Source organism: Oryza brachyantha, chromosome 8 (assembly GCF_000231095.2).
Source record: "Oryza brachyantha chromosome 8, ObraRS2, whole genome shotgun sequence".
NCBI lineage: Eukaryota > Viridiplantae > Streptophyta > Magnoliopsida > Poales > Poaceae > Oryza > Oryza brachyantha.
In genome coordinates, this window is record NC_023170.2 from 714,046 (window position 1) to 733,234 (window position 19,189).

The following is a 19,189-nucleotide window of genomic DNA, read 5'->3' on the forward strand; positions in this document are numbered from 1 at the left end:
CTAGGAGGTCTATTTAACTCTAGTGCAGGTCCTAAATTTTCGGTTTCAAGACATCCCAGTTAATTTGGACTTGTAATTGACATGGAGAAATCAAAATTTAAATTGAATCGGCCTATCGGCCTCTAGGTCGATGGATGATACGTTGATCAGCCAATTTGATCTAAAAGCACAGTAATAATAATTGATTGGCTTAATAATAATAATAATAGTAATAATAATAATCAATGAAAATAAACTGGTGCAGATATATCTAGCTAGTAATTAATTTCAATTTATCAAATATCCAATCTACTATATTAGGAATAATCTCAATAGATCAGACAGTATACAATTATGGCTAATAAAGATAATGAGAACATTAATAAATCAAGATTATTTGGATGACATGAAAAATATGGACATCTTCGCAAAGGGCAAGAAATCAAAGACTTTGGCGACACACATGACCTGGCATATACATGTGGAGCTATCTAGTTGTGTGGAACTCTTACCATCTTGGAACAATTAGATGTATAATACATGCTTGATCGAATCGATTAGCTAGGAGACAATACTAGTACTGTAGCAGCTACTTAGCTCGATCCGGTGCGAATTACTTGTCATAGACAACTTCTATAATAATATAATAGGTTAATCGCAGTCAATGTTCAAGTTCACATTCTTGTGTTTTTTTTTCTTTTATAATTAAGATTAGGAATCAAGCAGCTATCATTGTTACTCAGCTCCCTCCTTATTTATCTCCTTTCCACTGGGTCTCATTAAAATTATTTTTCCTAAACTCTTTTATGTAATAGTTATGGAGGACTTTGGACAGGTCATATGCCATATTGACATGCGTTTTTTTAGCCCTGCACAATGTTATTAATTATTAGAGCCACATGATATATATATATATATATATATATATATATATATATATATATATATATATATATATATATATATATAAAGCCTCTATCCTACTAACAGGTGTAGCTACTCCCTTCACGTCTAAGGTGTAGAAACAACTCTATACATATTTCTTCTCTCTTCCAACAGAAAGTATAAATTCTATACATATAGTTGTATCATTCACTTGAGATTTAATAGTGTCTATACTTTCTGTTGGGTAGGAATAGAAACAGTTATGAAAATATTTTTCATCATGGACGTGCAGGGAGTAGGTACAGTAGACTATATATATATATATATATATATATACACACACACACACACACAGAGATATCGAAGGCACATATATGCGTTCTTATCTTCAAATCGTTGCAGATAAAGTTCTAAAAGATTAAGTGCTTAATTTAATACGAAGACACATTCTCACTCAACGTTGATCGTGATTAGTTTTATGTACCTAAGAGCCTTTCATATTTCCTGGACATAAATAACGAAGTTTCTTCCACTTATGCTTATAAGTCATAATTTGAATTTTCAACGTTAAATCTGAAGTTGGTTTTAGGGTTTGTTTAGTTATAGTTTATTTTTCACCATTACATTTTAGATCGTTAAGAACATGTATAAAAACTTTTCACAAATTATTTTTTCGTTTAAAAATATATCGTTTGAATTATTTTTCTTGAAAAAGTCCATACTTGCCTCCAACTTATGTTGGCCGGACCATCGGGTATTTAACATCTAGTATGATTAGAGACACTTACATGAGTGTTGCTACTATGACCTACATATCATTTTTTACAGTGTTAGTGTTAGAATGGTAAATGATGTGAATCCCAGATCGTCAGTACCCGTCATTAAAAATCGGTACTGAATGTTTCAAGTGATATTCCGTTTACGATAAGCCTATCTTTTCCCCAGATGAGTCAAGCCTTCTCCTAGACCAGCCCATCACGTTCACTTTAGATGTTTGGGGGTCGACTGGGATAATCGTTTGTGTAGTAGTGAGAGAATCTGCCGCCCACCGCACCAGGTTCAACAGTCAGCACTTGACCAAGGGGGATATCAGTGCCGATTGTTGCTTGCGTGGGATCGGAGCTTTTAAGTCGTTCGTTGTCAACGTAATAAATCTGAAAATGAAGCCACTTCATGATCACGTACATGGATCGATCTGAAAACGATAACCACGAGGGGCTTTAGGTTTTTGAGTAGCTTAAAATCAACCCTTTTTTTTTCAATTAGTATATATATGAGCCATGCTTGGCCACATGGTTTGAACATGTACAGGGTCTAAATTAAATGGCATATATAGTATATAACATTAATTGCAATCGATCAGGATCTCTCTAGCTAGATACATACTGTATTGATGAGCTTATTAGCTCACATACGCGTTAATTGGTGACTTGGTGAGATGGGCGAGGGTTAATTAGTTAATTTCTTTAATTTAGTTTACAAGCAACAGGGGCGAGGGAGATCGATTGAAGATATATCAATCGAGTTGGTCGCATTGGATTGGATATTTTTCTATACTAATATAAAAAAGAGGAGTTAGAATTTTTTTATGACCACCCCACCAACTGTACACAGGATTTACTAGATCCATTTTCAACCATACATATCCAATGGCCCAAAATGTTTTAAAACATCTCTCTCTTGCAATCCTACACAGGACACACCCCCTAATCACGCTCTCCCGACGCCGCTCGGCGCAAGACACCCCCACTCAACGCATCACGCCACCTCCTCCCGGCAAGACGCTACCGCCGCCCGACACAGGAAGCCGCCTCCGCCCGGCACAGGGCGCTGCCTTTGCCCAGCCCAGGACGCCGCCGCCACCCCCTCTTCTCACAGGACGCCGCCGCCTCTGCCCAGCAGAACGCCGCCTAGCGCTCAAGCCACTTCCGCCCGGCAAGACGCCGCCCGACGCTCAAGCCACCTCCGCCCAACGCTCAAGCCGCCTTCGCCCGCTTCAAAGAACAATCCCGACCGCCGCCCGGGGTTTGAGGGAGATGGGGGAACCAGGGTTTGCGGCGGGGAGCTGCAGACGACGGTGGTGCGCTATGAGAAGTGGTTCCCGTGGTCAATCCTCCACCCCTTCCTCCATGTAAGCCTGTTGATTGACTTACATAGAGATTTTTCTCAACGGGACGAAGAGAAATTATGCGCAATCTCACCCAGCAAATTGCAATTCACTTCCAATGGTTTCAGCTTGCTGAAAAAAATACCCCCGCGTTCTGATTTTACTTCTCTTCTTGCTATGGCCCTACTCGGGTTTTGGGTTTTTGATAGAATTCATGAGCTATCAGCAATTCGGCATAGATTAAATGGAACAAATTCCATCTGTGAACTTACTGTTTGATTGATAAGAAATTTTTCGACTAATAAGTACTTAGTGGTGAACTTGTGTTACTTCTCAATTAGCATCTTGTCTCTGATTGATTTTGAACTTTCTGTTTGCTGCAAGTTGATTTGGTTTCTACTGTCCAGATTGCTGACAAAGAGTATGCGCTCTAGACTCTTTCATCTACTGACAGTCATAGTGGTTGGCATTGAAAAACTTTTGTCTATGGCAACCATCATTTGCTTATTGGAAGATCCACTGTGTTCATTTTCCATTTTCACAGTGTTGCGGTATCTGTATAGTTGACTACTAGGCTAAGTACATTAGCTGAAATATACAGTTTTGTTGTCAGATACTTCGATAGACTCCAGCAAGCACTTCTAGATTATGATTGTGTGCTGTATGAAATGGTGACAAACCATGAGAACTTAAAAAATCGGAAGGACCCAACGTTTGCAAATAAGCTGAGGTCTTCACTTAGAGGATTCAGTATTCTTGGTTTCATACCGAAGCAAGTGGTAAACATCCTTTCATTGGATTGCCAGTTTGATTGCCTTGACTATGGAAATGAAAAATGGCAGCATGCTGACCTTCATTTTGAGACATTCAAGCAGCTCCAGGTAATGATGTGCTTGTTTACGCTACGCTTTTTTTTCCCTACAATCTTTCCCTTGTGGTAACAGCTTGAGAATAAGAAGTATGATCTTTGGAACGGTTTGTGCTATTACTGTTAGAGGGTGCTATTAATTTAAGAATTACATGGTTGTGGTGTATACTACGTAGCGCTCAGAGCGCTGTATGGTATGTATGTATATGCAGATCACAATATGAAGGAAGAGTTATGTGGCGTATTAACTTTGTTTTTATGTATTTTGTGTGACATGTCATGAAAAAAATAACAAATTTACTTATATTTATCATGACATAGTAGATAACGTGCCTTGCAGGTGCATAATTACTAGTTGCAGATAATGGTCGAGTTGGATATATATTGACATTTGCGTATTGTTCATTTAGGTACGTACGTCTCTCTATTTATGTCGTATTACGAATTAAAGTAAAAGATGGCTGCCGACGAAAGTGGTTTTTTTTTTTTTTTGCTACGCAAGCATCAACTTGCGTAGAATAGCTGGCACGGTGGTCGGGACGGTGAAAGATGAGGTAAGAGTTAACGTCGCGAGGCTAATAAGACGAATATGACAAAGCTGACCTGCAATTAGTTCACGACATGCATCCCAACAATGAACGGATATATGTTGCTGCGTATGTTTCAAAATATAAATATTTTTTAAACTTAATGTGTTTCAACAATAGAATAATTTCTATCATTCTCGTCATTTAAATGCCTTTACAACCAATCAACTACTTGATAATATGCTTTATGTAGGATAGCCCACAAAACTATACTTTTCTCGGTAGGAGTGATATATACCAAACAATGACGAACCCAGAACAGAAATTACCAGAGGTCCAATACGTACTAATTATCTAATTTTTTAACTGCTACACTAATTAATATGATATAATTTAAGTAAGAATTAGATAATTTACCTGGGGTACGAGGACCATTGGAAGGTGAACGTAGGTTCGCCACCGATACCAAATACTATGCACAAAGTTCTACCTATGGACACTGTAGAGAAAAGCAATTTGTACCTAGCAAGGAACTGTTTAGTAGTCCAATCCTTTTTAGGTACCATAAGTCTACTCAACTGTCTTGTTTAAGGACGTCTTAAAGTCCTGCTCATCTCCTATCAAGACTGCTATATAGTTTTCATACTTGTCTCACAAGTTACACTTAGATAAGGGGCAACACCGTCGATATAAATACAATACCTCCATGAGGAGGAAGAGAATCGAATAAGCCTTATGATACCGATAGATCTTAAAAGGCAAACACAAGACAAACACCGACTTTGATCTGAGTCAAGATTTGAGACACCGACTTTGATCCGCTTTGCTGCTAGGCACCGACTTTGATTTCACCACTTAGCAGGGGTGGAGCTACATAGACATTAGGGTGCCTGGTAACCCCGCCCAACAAGTTCCTGGTCCAAAGAAGTTTTTAGCTTTAAAATATTCTGTAGCAGCATTAGCTTTTAAAATCGTAGTAGCGTACGTACCTTATCAATATATTATGTGGACATTATTGTCCACCACGAAGCATTATTGGTAGTGTTTTTTTTTCCCACGACATTATCTATTTTTGCCTTTCTTAAAGCAAAGGAACTAAGAGAAAATGTACATGTCAATGGAAATGCATGACATGGCTTCGCCGTGTGGAACAGTACTATATCTTCTAAATTAGTTTAACTTTATCTTCCTCTAATTAAAAGATGATCATCGAAAACACTCGAAGCTAGTGTTTTCTCTCTCAGAAAAGAAAGGCGAAAAAAAATAAAGAAAACACCTGAAGGCTAACTAGCAGCATACTAGTCCGAATTACTTGTCATATACGTCTAACTTCTTTCAAAAGTTAATTAATTCCATGTTTGCCTCTTACAAAGTAAAACTTGTGTCATCGCGATTGTTCAAAGATGAAGCTATCACTATCCACACCTAAGTTTCTCTTCCAATTTTGACTAGTTATATTATAAAGATTTTTTACATAATTGTTTTGGGCGGCTTTGGTCAGGTCACATATAGCCAATTAACTTCTTAATCTAGTCATAGTTACGCCTTAGGGCACGTACACAGACGATTATTAGCTAACTCTCTCTATCACCATATAAGCAAATCTGATAACATGGAGAAAAGAGATAGGAGAAAAGAAAAAAGTCATTATTATGCATGGCAAGGGCTCATAGTCGACTCTTAGAATCTATTTAAGTATTTTTTGTTGCACAAGGTGGATAAAAAGGAAAGTAAGTTAATAAATAATTATTTTGTTCTATTAACGAACAAATCTTACATGTCTCTATCTTTCTACAAACCCTTGAAAGATGAGTTCTTGTATAAGAAAATAAGAGTCCATCCTACACCATATCTCTTGAACATGCCCTTACAATTAATCTTGTAAACATATACTTATTACTTCCTCAACTTTTTTTTAATTGACACAATTGATTTTTGGCCTATGTTTGACTATTCATATTTTAAAAAAAGTTATGTAAGTATTAATTATTTTGTTGTGATTTGATTTATTACTAAAGACACTTTAGGCCAGTCTTATAGTTTTACTTATTTACATAAAAGTTTTAAATAAGAAAAATGCTCAAGCATGTAACCAAAAGTTGACGATGTAAAATAAAAAAATGGAGGAATTTTACCACATTCAGAGGGATATAATTGCATAGTTACGAGGATATCACAATATATATATCTAATATATATATCTAGCTTACTCCTGAAATGAAGTCTACAAATCAGATCAGGGCCAGGTGATTAAAACTAAAGCAAATCCAATGTTTTCCACATATACACAAGGTCCCAACTACCAAGAGGTGTTGATCTTGATCCTTCCTGTTCTCTTATCAATCTAACAAGGCACTTAACCAGGTCATCAAGCCATGCTGAAGTCTGAACTGATGAAATTAGCTAGGTAGAGAAGCAACCATAAGTGAGCTAGCAGACAAATTGGGAGATGATACCAACTTGAAACTAATTACACACGTTTATTTCTGTTTACAAAATAAGCAAATTAAAGCTAGCTGTAGGCTTTAGCGTAGTCAAATGCCAGTAGTGTAATATATATGATCTGGTCAAGTCAAACGTACTAGTATTATGTAAATATATGTCCCAAGTTGCAGCAGTGGTTGCAGATATACATTGCATTTATAATTTTACAAAACAGTGGCGGCTAGCTATTATCTTAATTATTACTCCTGTACAATTAACCATGGAATATTGGAATGGTCTAAACTCAAAAATGCTTCTCTAAGATTTTCATTAAACAGATAGAAAAGTGTCGACCAAATTAACCTCCCAGTTGACTAGTTGTAACCTATTGACATGTTGGGCCAAAACAGTGTGATTATCAAAGATGCATACTATTGTATACTAACACCTCCGTATTTTAGTGGATGATGTCGTTAATTTTTTTTAACATACATCAAACTATTTATCTTATTAAAAACTAATGTAATTTTTGAATTTATTATCAAATATATTTTAATTATAATTTAAACTTTTATATATTTACATATTGTATGAATAAGATGAAATCGTCATCTACTAAAAATGCAGAGGGAGCATGAAGCAGCCCATTTAAGTAGGCTGGATGAACGGGCCGAATGGGTGACATTTTCATGGCTCGTTGGGCCTGCAGTGCTGCTCACACTCTCGAATTAGCCCACTACACTTGCATACCACGTACAACCTCCGACCAAAAAAAGGTAAATCAAATTCTGCTATATATGAATCTATTAGCAAAAGGTTAGTTTATTCTAGGTTGATTGAAATAATTACGAGTACTACATTAGTGCTCCTTCGTTCCAAAATATTTGAAGTAATCACGATTCTAACATCCAGGGAGAGAAATTAGTAATAAAAAAAGAGTGAAGTGCATCCGCGGTCCTTAAACTTGTACGCATGTGTTATCTAGATCCCTGAACTCTCAAAATGCATTTTTTGGTCCCCAAACTTGTTTAGGATGTCATATAGGTCCAAACGGGCTCCGACCCGCTCCATCCGCTGATGTGGCATGCCATGGTGACGCCTACGTGTTTGTGGGGCCATGTATGTCCCACATGTCAGTATCTCTCTCCTTATTCTTTTCTCGATTCCTCCACTCCTTTGTTGTGCTACCTCGTTCCCTTCTCACATGTGTGTGCGCCCGAGTGGGAGATAGCTGGTCCGTGACAGCGCGGGTGGTGGCCAGGCGATGTCAGCACCATGTAGACGCCACCATGGCATGCCACATCAACGGATGGAGCGGGTCGGGGTCCGTTTGGACCTATATGACACCCCAGACAAGTTTGGGGACCCAAAAATATATTTTGAGAGTTCAGGGACCTAGATAACACATACACACAAGTTTAGAGACCGCTGGTATACTTCACTCATACATAAAAAAAATGATATGTCCTACATACCACTCATTAAATAAGGGGTGACGGGAAGCGGGTGAACAGTTAGGGTCCTTAATAAATTTGAACGAGGTGCGATTGAAGAGAAAATTAACCATAATTTTTTACATTTTAGCTTTTTAAAAACTTGTTCCGCAAATATATCTCTAAAAACTTATTTTAAGAATGGATTCTTTTCTCGGCATTAGAATTATTACCAGTTTATCATCATGGTTCAACATCTTGGCGCTAATAATGATGACATTGATACCCTGATTGGATGACGGATAATACAAAGGGGTTCGACACCAAAGAGATTAGCGGCGATCTATTTACAAATAGTTTATTTTATAAATAGGTCCTCAGAGCAAGTGCTTTCAGCACCAAGAACTATTTTGTAAAATAAATTATTACTTTTTTGATGCTTCTGAAGATCTATTTATAAAATACGTTAACTATAAACAAGTCCTCCTCCGACCTTTGCCGGAACGAAGGGTGAAGAGGGGCCGGATGGATTCAGACTGGAAGTTGTGGAAATGTCTCTTAGATGAAAGAGTTGTTTTTTTCGCTTTGCTAATTACCTTCGTGCCGAGAAAACGATCTATTGATATAGAAGATCAAAATGTAAAAAATATAGTAAATTTTTGGGATAAATTTTGAATTATAGAGTTATATTTAAGTTGGGATGGAGGGACCGTAGTACGAGTACAGTATTTTAGGGTGCGTTTGGTTGGTAGTCAAGATGAGATGAGATAGATATGAGAATTCAGTTTTATGATTAGTTAGATGGATGGGATAATCTAATTTTTTGTTTGGTTGGATGGATGAGGATGGATGAGATGGACATATTGAATTACTAATAAATAATAATATAAATTAATCATCATAGATTTTATCGTAATTAATATAAATTATCAATTAAATATATCTATCATCATTAAGTAACACTAATTTAAACTTGCTAATTACTAATTAATGTCAAAACAAGCTAATTATAACTAAATAATCACTAATGATCATGGTTCGCGAAGGTGGAATATTCCCTTTCTGGGTCACCATATCTAGTTTCACCCACGAACCAAACACATCAAAAACCCGAACGATCATTTCACATCCAGGTATATCGCACCAACCAAACACACCCTCAGTAAACACAAGGAGTGTATGCCTTATCTGTTAGGAAAACAATAATGCTATACTTGTACTATTGTTTTCAAGATGACAAAATATCAATTTGGTCTAGTAGTTAATATTTTCCCATTTCCATAATATCTATCGTTTTAAAACTAGGATCAAAGTTTTATAACTTTGATTATAAGATTTTAAAATATTCATCTTTAAAGCATGGAGAATATATGCATGGATTAATTTTCAAAAAATAATTTAATAAAAGAATATATTATAATTATTGATTTTTGTGTTTACGTTGGATCATTCGTTTTATTAAAAAGTATATTATAATTATTTTTTATGGTTTAATTTACTACTAAAGAAACATTAAACATATCTTATAATTTTTTATATTCACAGAATTTTTATGTGAATGACGTCAAAAAGAAAGTTATGAAATCAGAAGGAGCAATGGCAAACGTAGGTGGGCCGGGTGGTGGTGGGGTGGGGTGGTTTGTGCCTCCGGCAGGCCGGCAGGCACGTGAACGTGGAAGGCGTCAAATCCATCCATCCATCCATTCTCTGGCCCACCCTCACATGCCATTGCACACTGGATGTATCTATGCGAATCCGGATGCTGCGCAGTCACGATAGTGTAAAAAAAAAAAAAAGACCAATTTTCTTATCTTGTGTCGAACATTTGACCATCTTGTCTCATTTGAAAAATATTTAAAAAATTTAAAAAAAATTAGTCATACATAAAGTACTATTCATGTTTTATCGTTTAATAAAAATAAAATTATTAATCGTAAAATTTTTTTAATAAAACATTGTATCTAAAAGCTGAAAAGTTGATTTGTTTTGGATGGAGAGAGTATGCAGTTGTAACTGTCATCATAGGATAGAGATAGGATAGCCTAAATCAGTGATATACAGACAATTTAAAATACTGTAACAAATTTTACTACTACCGAGCTGGTCCTCAAAATGGACGGCTCAGATTGCGTGGAGTTCTTATGGTGCAGTCACGATCTCAATTCCATTTCTGCACCTTCTACTACCAACATTATTGTTTCAAGCTCTCTCTCTCAAAAGTTTAAGGAAAATGGATTTCTTACTTGTATCATTTTATTTTCAATCTACTACATTTTGAACTTACTTTATATAATAGTTAAGTCGTTCATGTTTACTAGCACTAAGGAATAACTATCACAAATCATTAAGCTAGCATAATCGAGTTTGAAGGACCTTGATATTGTCAAAAGTATAGTTTTGGTAGGATTTCACGATTGTCAACTTCATTTTATGGATTTTTTTTATAACAGAAAGCTTTCACATTAATCTGAATAAACATTTGGACTTTTCGGGGAGCTGGAACAGAAATTATCAGAGAAGTGACACAAATGTGCCAAACTATTCTCTACCTGTAAGTGGAGGTTTCAGCTTGCAGCGACGAGCTGTACTGGCACGTACTACTCCGTTGACTCGGATTGGAATTGGAATTGGAGTAGCCGCATGATTATTACCAGTACGGGCCACTACAAAAATAGCCGTTGCATACTTGCATTAGAGCAAGTCTCATGCATGTTAGGCGGGGTACCTCTAATTCCCTAATTTCAAAAAAAAATCCCTAATTTCAAACCAACGTCCAACATGCAACAATACTTATATTGCTTGTAAAACATTAGCTCCAATGCACCATTCCGTCTGTTATTTTGATACATGATGCCACATATCCTATAATATGAATTTGGATCAATAGCTATCATTTAGAGCAGATGGAGTAGCTATCAAACAACACTTTTATTTCACACTTTTTTCTCCTATTATCTGATACTTTATCTAGTTCTAACATTTTTGTTCAGTTCTTTTATAAACTTTGATGCAATGACTGTTCGAAGACAAAGACAATACTATTATAAGCCAGAGGAGAGAGTATAAGGTTGTTTAGATAGGGCTAAACTTTTTAGCCCCATGTCATATCGGATGGTTGGGCACTAATTTGAAGTATTAAACATGGACTAATCAAAAAACTAATTTCATAAATGTGAGCTAATCCACGAGACGGATTTTTTAAGCCTAATTAATCCATAATTAGCAAATATTTACGGTAACATCACATACGTTAATCATGGATTAATTAGGCTCATTAGATTCGTCTCGCGGATTAGTCCAAAATTATGGATAGGTTTTATTTATAGATTACGTTTACTATTTATAATAAGTGTTTAAATATCCGATGTGACTAGGGGCTAAAGTTTAACCCAAATGGGACTAAGTTAGGAGTATTATTATGGACGGTAGCTAGGCTCTCAATCACTCTCTTGGTCGGATAACAGAAAACATTTCTGTTTTCTCCAACACCCAATCGTCAACAGGCCGACATCCAGGTACAGGGGAATCTTGCATCCTCTTTGTACTCTAGTAGTGTACAAAATGTCAAGACAAACCAAATGTATCCAACGATAAATCACTTACTACCACCAAACCCCCCCCCCCCCCCCCCCCAAAAAAAAAGCTGAATTTAACTGCTACTGCAATGATTTAAGTAGCTAGTAGTAGGAGACATGCATTTCCAACGCATATAAGAGCAAGTACAACAGTAGATTATAAGTCAGTTATAAACATATTTTAAGAAGATATGAGATGATGTAGAATAGCATTAAACTGTAGATTTGTAACCAGCTACAGCACAGACTCTAAGACACAATATACATTTGACATGTGAGATATGATAGTATATGTTCTGTAGGAAGCTATTATATAAATTGACTATTAGATTAACTATAGATAAATTAGAGTTAGTATAGATAAATTAGAGTTAGTAGTGTGCTATACTATTAAACTTGCTCTAAGCCGCTGACCATACATCTAAAAAAAATCGTTTATTTTGGCGTCAGCAACAGCGTTAGTGCAGTAGGGTTGTTAAACCCCACTACACTAGTAATGCAGTTCAGATGACACATGGGAAGACGGGAAAAGTAAAAAGCCGCCTTCACTGCCCAACACACGTAAAAGCAAACAGTGCAATGTAGCCACCCTTTCCCGAACTCCAACTAACCCCCACCTACGCTTTCCAGTTACCGCCAGCCTGCCCCTCCCCTCTCCCTGACACGTGGGCCCCACTACCCCCCCTGACACCAAAAAAGGCAGTATCGATGAAATTACGAGGTCGTGGTAAAAAAAGAGAAAAAAATACAGTGCGGGAGTGCTTTTTTTTCTCTCTCTCCCTCACGAGCATTACAGCGAACACCTTGCCGGCGGCGGCGGTTGCGGTGGCGGCGGGGGGTTAACGGAGCCAGCGGCGGAGGTCGGTGGTGGAGGATGGGGAGACGACGTCCCCGCCGAGGCTCTCCGCGCAGGAGGACGACACGTTGGACCGCAGCTCCGACGAGAACCGCCCCGCGGCGCTCTTGAAGCTCGGGCTCCGCAGGGACTGCGCGTACGCGCCGTAGGGGTCGAGCGGGACGGGGAACGACAGCCGCTTCTTCGCGCCGGCGCCGCCGCCGGAGCTGAACGCCGGCCTGTCGCGCTCCGGGGTGGCGGGGCGCTGCCGCGGCGCGCTCTGGGAACGCACCCGCGCCTTCGCGGACTCCGTCGCCGCCATGTAGTTGGGCACCGCCGACGACGCGTTGTGGCGGTGGGAGTGCAGACTCGGGGTGTAGCTTCCCCCTCCGCCGCCGCGCTCCACGCGCGGGCTCGCCGACCGCACCTGGATCGGCGGCCGCGCCTTGGATGGCGACGGCGTCACCGGCGACTGGTGGCTGTGGTGCGTGCGGTGGTGCATCGGCGAAGACGACGCGTGGTACGAGTGCGATGGCGGCGCGTGCCGGCGAGGCGTCGAGTACGAGAACGGCCGCGCGGTGTCGATCTCCAGCGTCTTGACCTGCTCGCGGTGGTCGGTCGACGCGCGCCCAGGCGCCGCCGCGGGGGCGCGGACGCTGCTCCTGCTGGTGTCGAACGACGCGCGCGACGCCATCCACCTCTCCGCCCACCTCGGCTGCCCGTCGACGTCCATCTCCTCCTCCACCGACGGTGCCGGGTTCCTCCAAATCTACCACGCCACCAATGCCGCAATGAGATCGAGCACAAACACCTGGTGCTCGCGAAAATGGACAAGACGACCTACTTGATGGGAGAAGGCGTAGGAGAGCGCCCTCTCACGCTTGAGCGCGGCGTCCTTCCTCGTCTGCAGCATCGCCTGGATCTCCTCTATCGTCCGCGGCCGGTCGTCCCAGTCGTCGGCGGCGAAGCTACTGCCGTCTCGCGACCGCTCCTGCAAACGAAACGAATGAATGAACACCTCCATAGCAACGCGACGGGAGAGAGAGAGAGAGAGAGAGAGGGAGGTGGGAGGAGGGAACGGACGACGGAGCGGCGGTCGGCGGCGAGGTCCTGGGTGTACTTGGAGTCCCAGAAACTGGAGGTGTCGACGCTGTAGGAGGACTTGCTGCTGCCGCACGGCGCGGCGGCGGCGGCGGCGCCGGAGAAGGACATGGACTCCTGGGAGAGGCGCATCCGCTGGTCGCGGACGCGGGCCTGGACGCGCACCAGCGCCTGCATGCACCGGAGCGTCATGTTGGCCTGCTTCCGGACGTTGTGGCCGCGGACGAGCGCCTGCAGCTTGACGAGGCCTTTGAGCGCCCGGAGCGCGCGCCGCGCCAGGTAGCCGCGGAACGCGGTCTGGATGACGATGGCGGCGTAGTGCTCGCGGACGAAGCTGGAGTTGGGCCGCGTGAGGCGGACCACCTCGGCCGCCGCCTGCGCAGTCGCCACCGCCGCCTCGGCCGTCGCCGCCGTCGCCACGGCGAGCGCGATGGCGTGCCGCTGCTCCTCCGTCACGGCCGGGGCAGGCGCCGCCCTCGCCGTCGACTGCTCCTGCGGCGGCGGAGCGGGAGCCGGCGATGGGGACGACGACTTCCTGAAGAGCCATCTCCGCCTCTCCCTCTTGCCCTGAAAAGCGAACGGCACGTCACAGAGCCGTCAGCCAGCGAACACATGGTGTTTGAAGAAATGCAGGCGAACGGGCGGGCGGGCGGGCGGTGGCGACCTTGTCCTCGTCGGCGGCGTCGGAGTCCTCGCGTAGGCGGGCGGCCTTCTTGGGGCTGTCCTCCTTAGAAGGGGAGCGGAAGGCACGCTTGACGGCGGTGAGCCAAGAGCTGGTGGTGCCGCCCTTCTTGCCCATCACCGGCGGCGGGCATCGACGGCGCAGGTGGCAGTCCACTCCCACTCCAGTGAGCTGAGCTCTCCTCCGCGAAAACCTAGGCGGAAGCAGAGCACAGCAAGCTAGTGGTCGCGGCGCTTGAGTGCCTGGACCGGAGGAGGAGCGGACATGGGAGAAAGCAACGGCACCAGCTAGCAACGGCCGGCACGAGGCGGAGTATTATTATTGCGGGTGCAGGTGCAGGTGCAGCAGCGGGCAGTGGCGCGGCTGCCTCCGCTGCCGCTCACGCGCTGCACTGCTGCGCCTTTTGTGTGGAGCCATTAAACTAGTCGCCTTCAGCTCGGTGGAGGAGAGAGAGTGAGAGCGTGAAGTGGTGGAGACGACGACTACGACTGGGTGGCTGGCAGGCGGGGCCCAGCTGCGGGGTGGCGATGCGCCCTTTTTCGCTTTTGCGACGACAGGTTTTGGTTGGGGGAACGTTGCGCTGCCTTTTTTCTTTTTAATTATTATGTGGGTTGTGCTGCACTGCACGCAGTTTGTCCAATCCGTTCCATCCATGCGTCCGTCTGGTAGCATCAACAACACCGTGAGGGTTCAGATCCGCATTCACGCTACGATAATAACACGAGTCATCTTGTTTATTGTCATCCATTGTAGACGAGAAAATTAGCAGGAGAATAGCCTTACAAGGCTATGCTCGGGTCTTCTTGGTGTAGGGGCCATGACGGGTTCGTGCTGTGGAGGTCGCACCTCCGCCTTTTCCTCCTTGTGCCCTAGTGAGGGCCCCATTTTTATCGTTATCAATTTATATCACAGTTCATGAGTGAACAAGGGAGAGAGTGACGGCGGTAACTGACAAGGGAGAGGAGCGCCACCGTCTGCGACCGGTAAATGGTAGCAACAGCAACCGAGAAGAGAGAATGACTTGATTTACCTCATCAAGCTATTTTTATGATAGATATTTAATGATGTAAACGATAGAATTAGCTACAAGAAAGTTAAAAATATATATATTTTAGAGATCTAAGATTATGAGCTTCTATATATAAACTTTTTTTTAAAAAATACTCTATTTAAAAGTTTAAAAATACGCACGTAAAATCTATTAAATGATGTGAGAAAAATCTAGTTTAGAGAACACAACAACATGCGGAGAGACGAAGATGGTGCAGGAAGGGGTGTGGATGGACATACCCAGTGACAATCCTACATTGAGTTTTCTGGGGTCCTCAGACCCCGGGTAAATAATTAAATTCTTACTAAATTATATAATATTAATTAATATATAAATATAAAAATTAAACAATTAGTACGTATTAAACCCCCAATAATTTTGGTTCTATCTTCGCCCTGGCCGGCTGACCCGGCCATAAGCGAAGCGAATGATGGAGAGGTGGAGTAGCAATGATTCGTGATATGTCCCCAACGCATCATCAGCATCAGAAAAGTACGGGCACATCAACACAATCAGAGATCGATCTCACCAACACCGAGCAAGCATGGGCGTCACAGAGATGCATGTGAAATTCATGCTGATCGTACTCCTACCACTGCTAGGACATAATGGTGGCATGCAGTTAATGGATGGGAGGCGTCGTAATAGCAGTATAATAGTAGCCTATAATCTGACTATGCTCATGTGAAGAGAGAGAGGATGAGAGAGTGTAAGCAAGCTGTAAGCTAGTAGCCAGCTTAGGCATAGGAACTAAGAAACTCTGTGAAAGTGACATGTGGATCATACATTAATGATAAAGAGTTAACTATTATATGGGTGGACTAAGAAAAGGCTATAAGAAGTCTTAGAGCAAGTTCAATAGTATAGCCAACTACTAGCTCCAATTCATCTATAGTCAATCTAATTGTCAATCCATACAATAGTTAGCTACAAAACATCAATACATGGTCCCACATGTCATACACACATTTTGTCTTGTAGCCCGTATGCAGCTGGCTATAAATTAGTAGCTCACCTCTCTTCTATCTCCTATCTTATCTCTTTAAAATATGCTTATAGTTGGTTTATAGCCTGCTATTGTACTGCTCTTATAGCCAGCTTGTTGGTTATATTATTAGTCTTGCTCTAATGACGACGGATGATGATGTAGGGACAGTGCAGTGGAGTTGAGTTGATTGCACCAAAGTTCGTGTAGTCATACGGCACGCTGCATATCAACGTCTGGGTATCACCTTCTTCTGCTACCGCGGCCATTTCTTCGGTTGTTCGTGCAATTAACCGACCAGTAGAATGTAATAATAAATTAATATATAATTAATTATTTATTAGTTATAAAAAAATTTGGTTTAGTAATTGAATAAGAAAAGAAACAGGATAACCTGGTTTAGTTCACTAACCGAAAGAACACATGCTGCTGGTCCCAATTCAGGTTGCTTGCACGTAACACTCGATATCACGTACGGAGCATACAGATATACTTGGTGCCATGGTTATTAAGAGAGTATTATGCGAGAATGATTGGACAAATATTTTGATTGAGAGAAGAAAAAATGTAAGCGGAAATTTTAAATAGAGAATAATTATGATTGGCAGAGGACGTATATCGAGGTGGTCCATGGTGGGTCTAAGACCACTCAAAAAGGGGTCCTAATCTAAGACACGTGTGTTTGGAAAAATAAAACAAAATAATTCTTATAAAGATAAAATACTCCACGGATGGTGATTTTGTATCAATTTTCTACTTATATGATATATATTTAGTATGCTACATTTATGGTATTTTAAAAAGATTATATAAACTAGACCATTCAAACATAGAATCTTATATATGGCACCGATTATCGGTTGAAACGAGAGGTGAAGTCAAGAAAATTGCTTTATTTGGAGACAATTGCACCAGAGGGAATAAGAACAAACTCAACAGGTCATCTATCTTAGAAATAGGATATCATCTATATTAGAAAGATAAAATTTAAATATGGATATGCTTTTTCTTCCCTTCGTATCTCAATATCCAATCATAAAAATATACAACAATAACATCATGAGAGAAGACTACTGCAAAATATTTAACAATATATATATATGGATGATATAACATGGACATTCTATTGGAGTGATATATGACACGAATAAAAAATCATGGTTATCCAAATGACAATATGGATAATAAAATTTGGATGAGCTGCTAACAATGATCCAAGGAGGAGGAATAAAACCAAACGCCAAATCCAAACCCTACTTAGAGCAGGTACAATAGTAGACTATATGTCAGCTATAAACATATTTTAAAGAGATAAAAGATGAGATAGAACAGTGTGTTACTAATTTGTAGCTAGCTATAGCATGTGCTCCAAGACACAGTGTATGTATGATATGTGAGATCATGTATTAATGTTTTGTAGCTAGCTATTGTATGAATATTAGCTATTGAACTTGCTCTTAGAGCAAGTTCTATAGTATAGCCAACTACCATCTCTAATTCATTTATAGTCAATCTAATAGCCAACTCATATAATAGTTATCTACAAAACATTAATACATGGCACCACATGTCATATACACATTTTATCTTAGAGCCTGTATGCAGCTGGCTATAAACTAGTAGCCCACCTTTCTTCTTTCTTCTCTCTTATCTTTTTAAAATATGTTTATAGCTAACGCTATTGTACCTGCTCTTGGGGTAGCTGAAACCAAAACCTTTAATTTGCATTGAATCTATCGTTCCACAGTCGTGGTTGGAGTATTGACACTTGACTCACACTCCACTATTCCATCATCGTACTCCTACTGGAAAGGAAATGTTTTTGGTTGTGTTGTTGGGTTAGAGAGAGGCTGCGCGGGCAACGAGGAGGCGACGACGACCGGGTGACTGCCGCCAACTGACTGACGTGCCCGTCCAATCCAACCACCACAATCATAGTACTGCACTCTCCACTCTTCGCTACCCATGCTGCAATCTCTTTGTTGATTACAACTACTACTACATCCAGCACACGCTCGTCACACGCCATTCACAAGTATAGGAGAGAACTTACTTAACCAAAAGGATTATAAAAGGCAAAAAAATACTTTGGCTTAACTCACACCCAAGACCATCCGTGCATAATGTTTTATTTTTATCTGTCTCGCAGTACCTCCATCGTAATATAACTGCATCTGTGGATTTTCATGTCCAACGGTTGAATGATCGTCTTATTTTAAAAAATATAAAAAATTAAAAATAAATAGTCAAACATAAAGCAATATTATGTTTTATTATCTAATAATAATAATAACAATAATAATGATAATAATAATAGTACCGATCATAATTTTTTAAATAAGACATATGATCAAACATTGAATATAAACGGTACAAAACAACACTTACTGTCGGACGAAGGGAGTACAATCTTGCTTTATTTCTCTCTCTCCAATTTTTTTTGTATGACTAGATATTTACCTATACATTTGTTCCAGTTAAATTTATGGTGCTGGTACAAACTCAGAGCCCATTAAGTTCACCACAGATTAACGTTGTGGTACAGTGGCGAGTGGTCTCACGCTCTTGTCGTATCACATCAAATCACTCTAAATTGGACCTGTAAGTGGCCTCACAAAGCTTCTTGTGCATACATAAGGTGTTCTAGTAGAATTGAAGCCGCTTATGGTGCAAGCCGCCATAGGGAGGTCATTCTCCTAATGTAGAAGTAGGAGAAAAGAGGAAAAGCGGTTGGCCT

The 19,189-nt window shown here is 40.9% G+C and overlaps 1 protein-coding gene across 1 annotated transcript; it reads right to left on the minus strand.

Moving 5' to 3' along the window:
- Positions 1-12,319: 12,319 nt before the first annotated feature.
- On the minus strand, positions 12,320-14,774 carry LOC102718479 (protein IQ-DOMAIN 14-like). Its single transcript, XM_040526909.1, has 4 exons — positions 14,399-14,774; positions 13,717-14,301; positions 13,478-13,624; positions 12,320-13,402 (listed from the first exon to the last, which is right to left on the minus strand). The coding sequence occupies exons 1-4, from the start codon at positions 14,531-14,533 to the stop codon at positions 12,638-12,640; spliced, it is 1,632 nt and encodes a 543-aa protein (XP_040382843.1). The 5' UTR covers positions 14,534-14,774; the 3' UTR covers positions 12,320-12,637.
- Between the last annotated feature and the right edge of the window lie 4,415 nt (positions 14,775-19,189).

What these genes read in the sequence shown, in the direction of transcription:
- LOC102718479 (XM_040526909.1), bottom strand. Translation starts at nt 14,533, where the DNA reads ATGGGCAAGAAGGGCGGCACCACCAGCTCTTGGCTCACCGCCGTCAAG. An exon ending in CCGCCGACCGCCGCTCCGTC is followed by an intron (nt 13,625 to 13,716) that starts GTCCGTTCCCTC and finishes TTTCGTTTGCAG; the next exon opens with GAGCGGTCGCGAGACGGCAG. An exon ending in CCTACGCCTTCTCCCATCAA is followed by an intron (nt 13,403 to 13,477) that starts GTAGGTCGTCTT and finishes GTGGCGTGGTAG; the next exon opens with ATTTGGAGGAACCCGGCACC.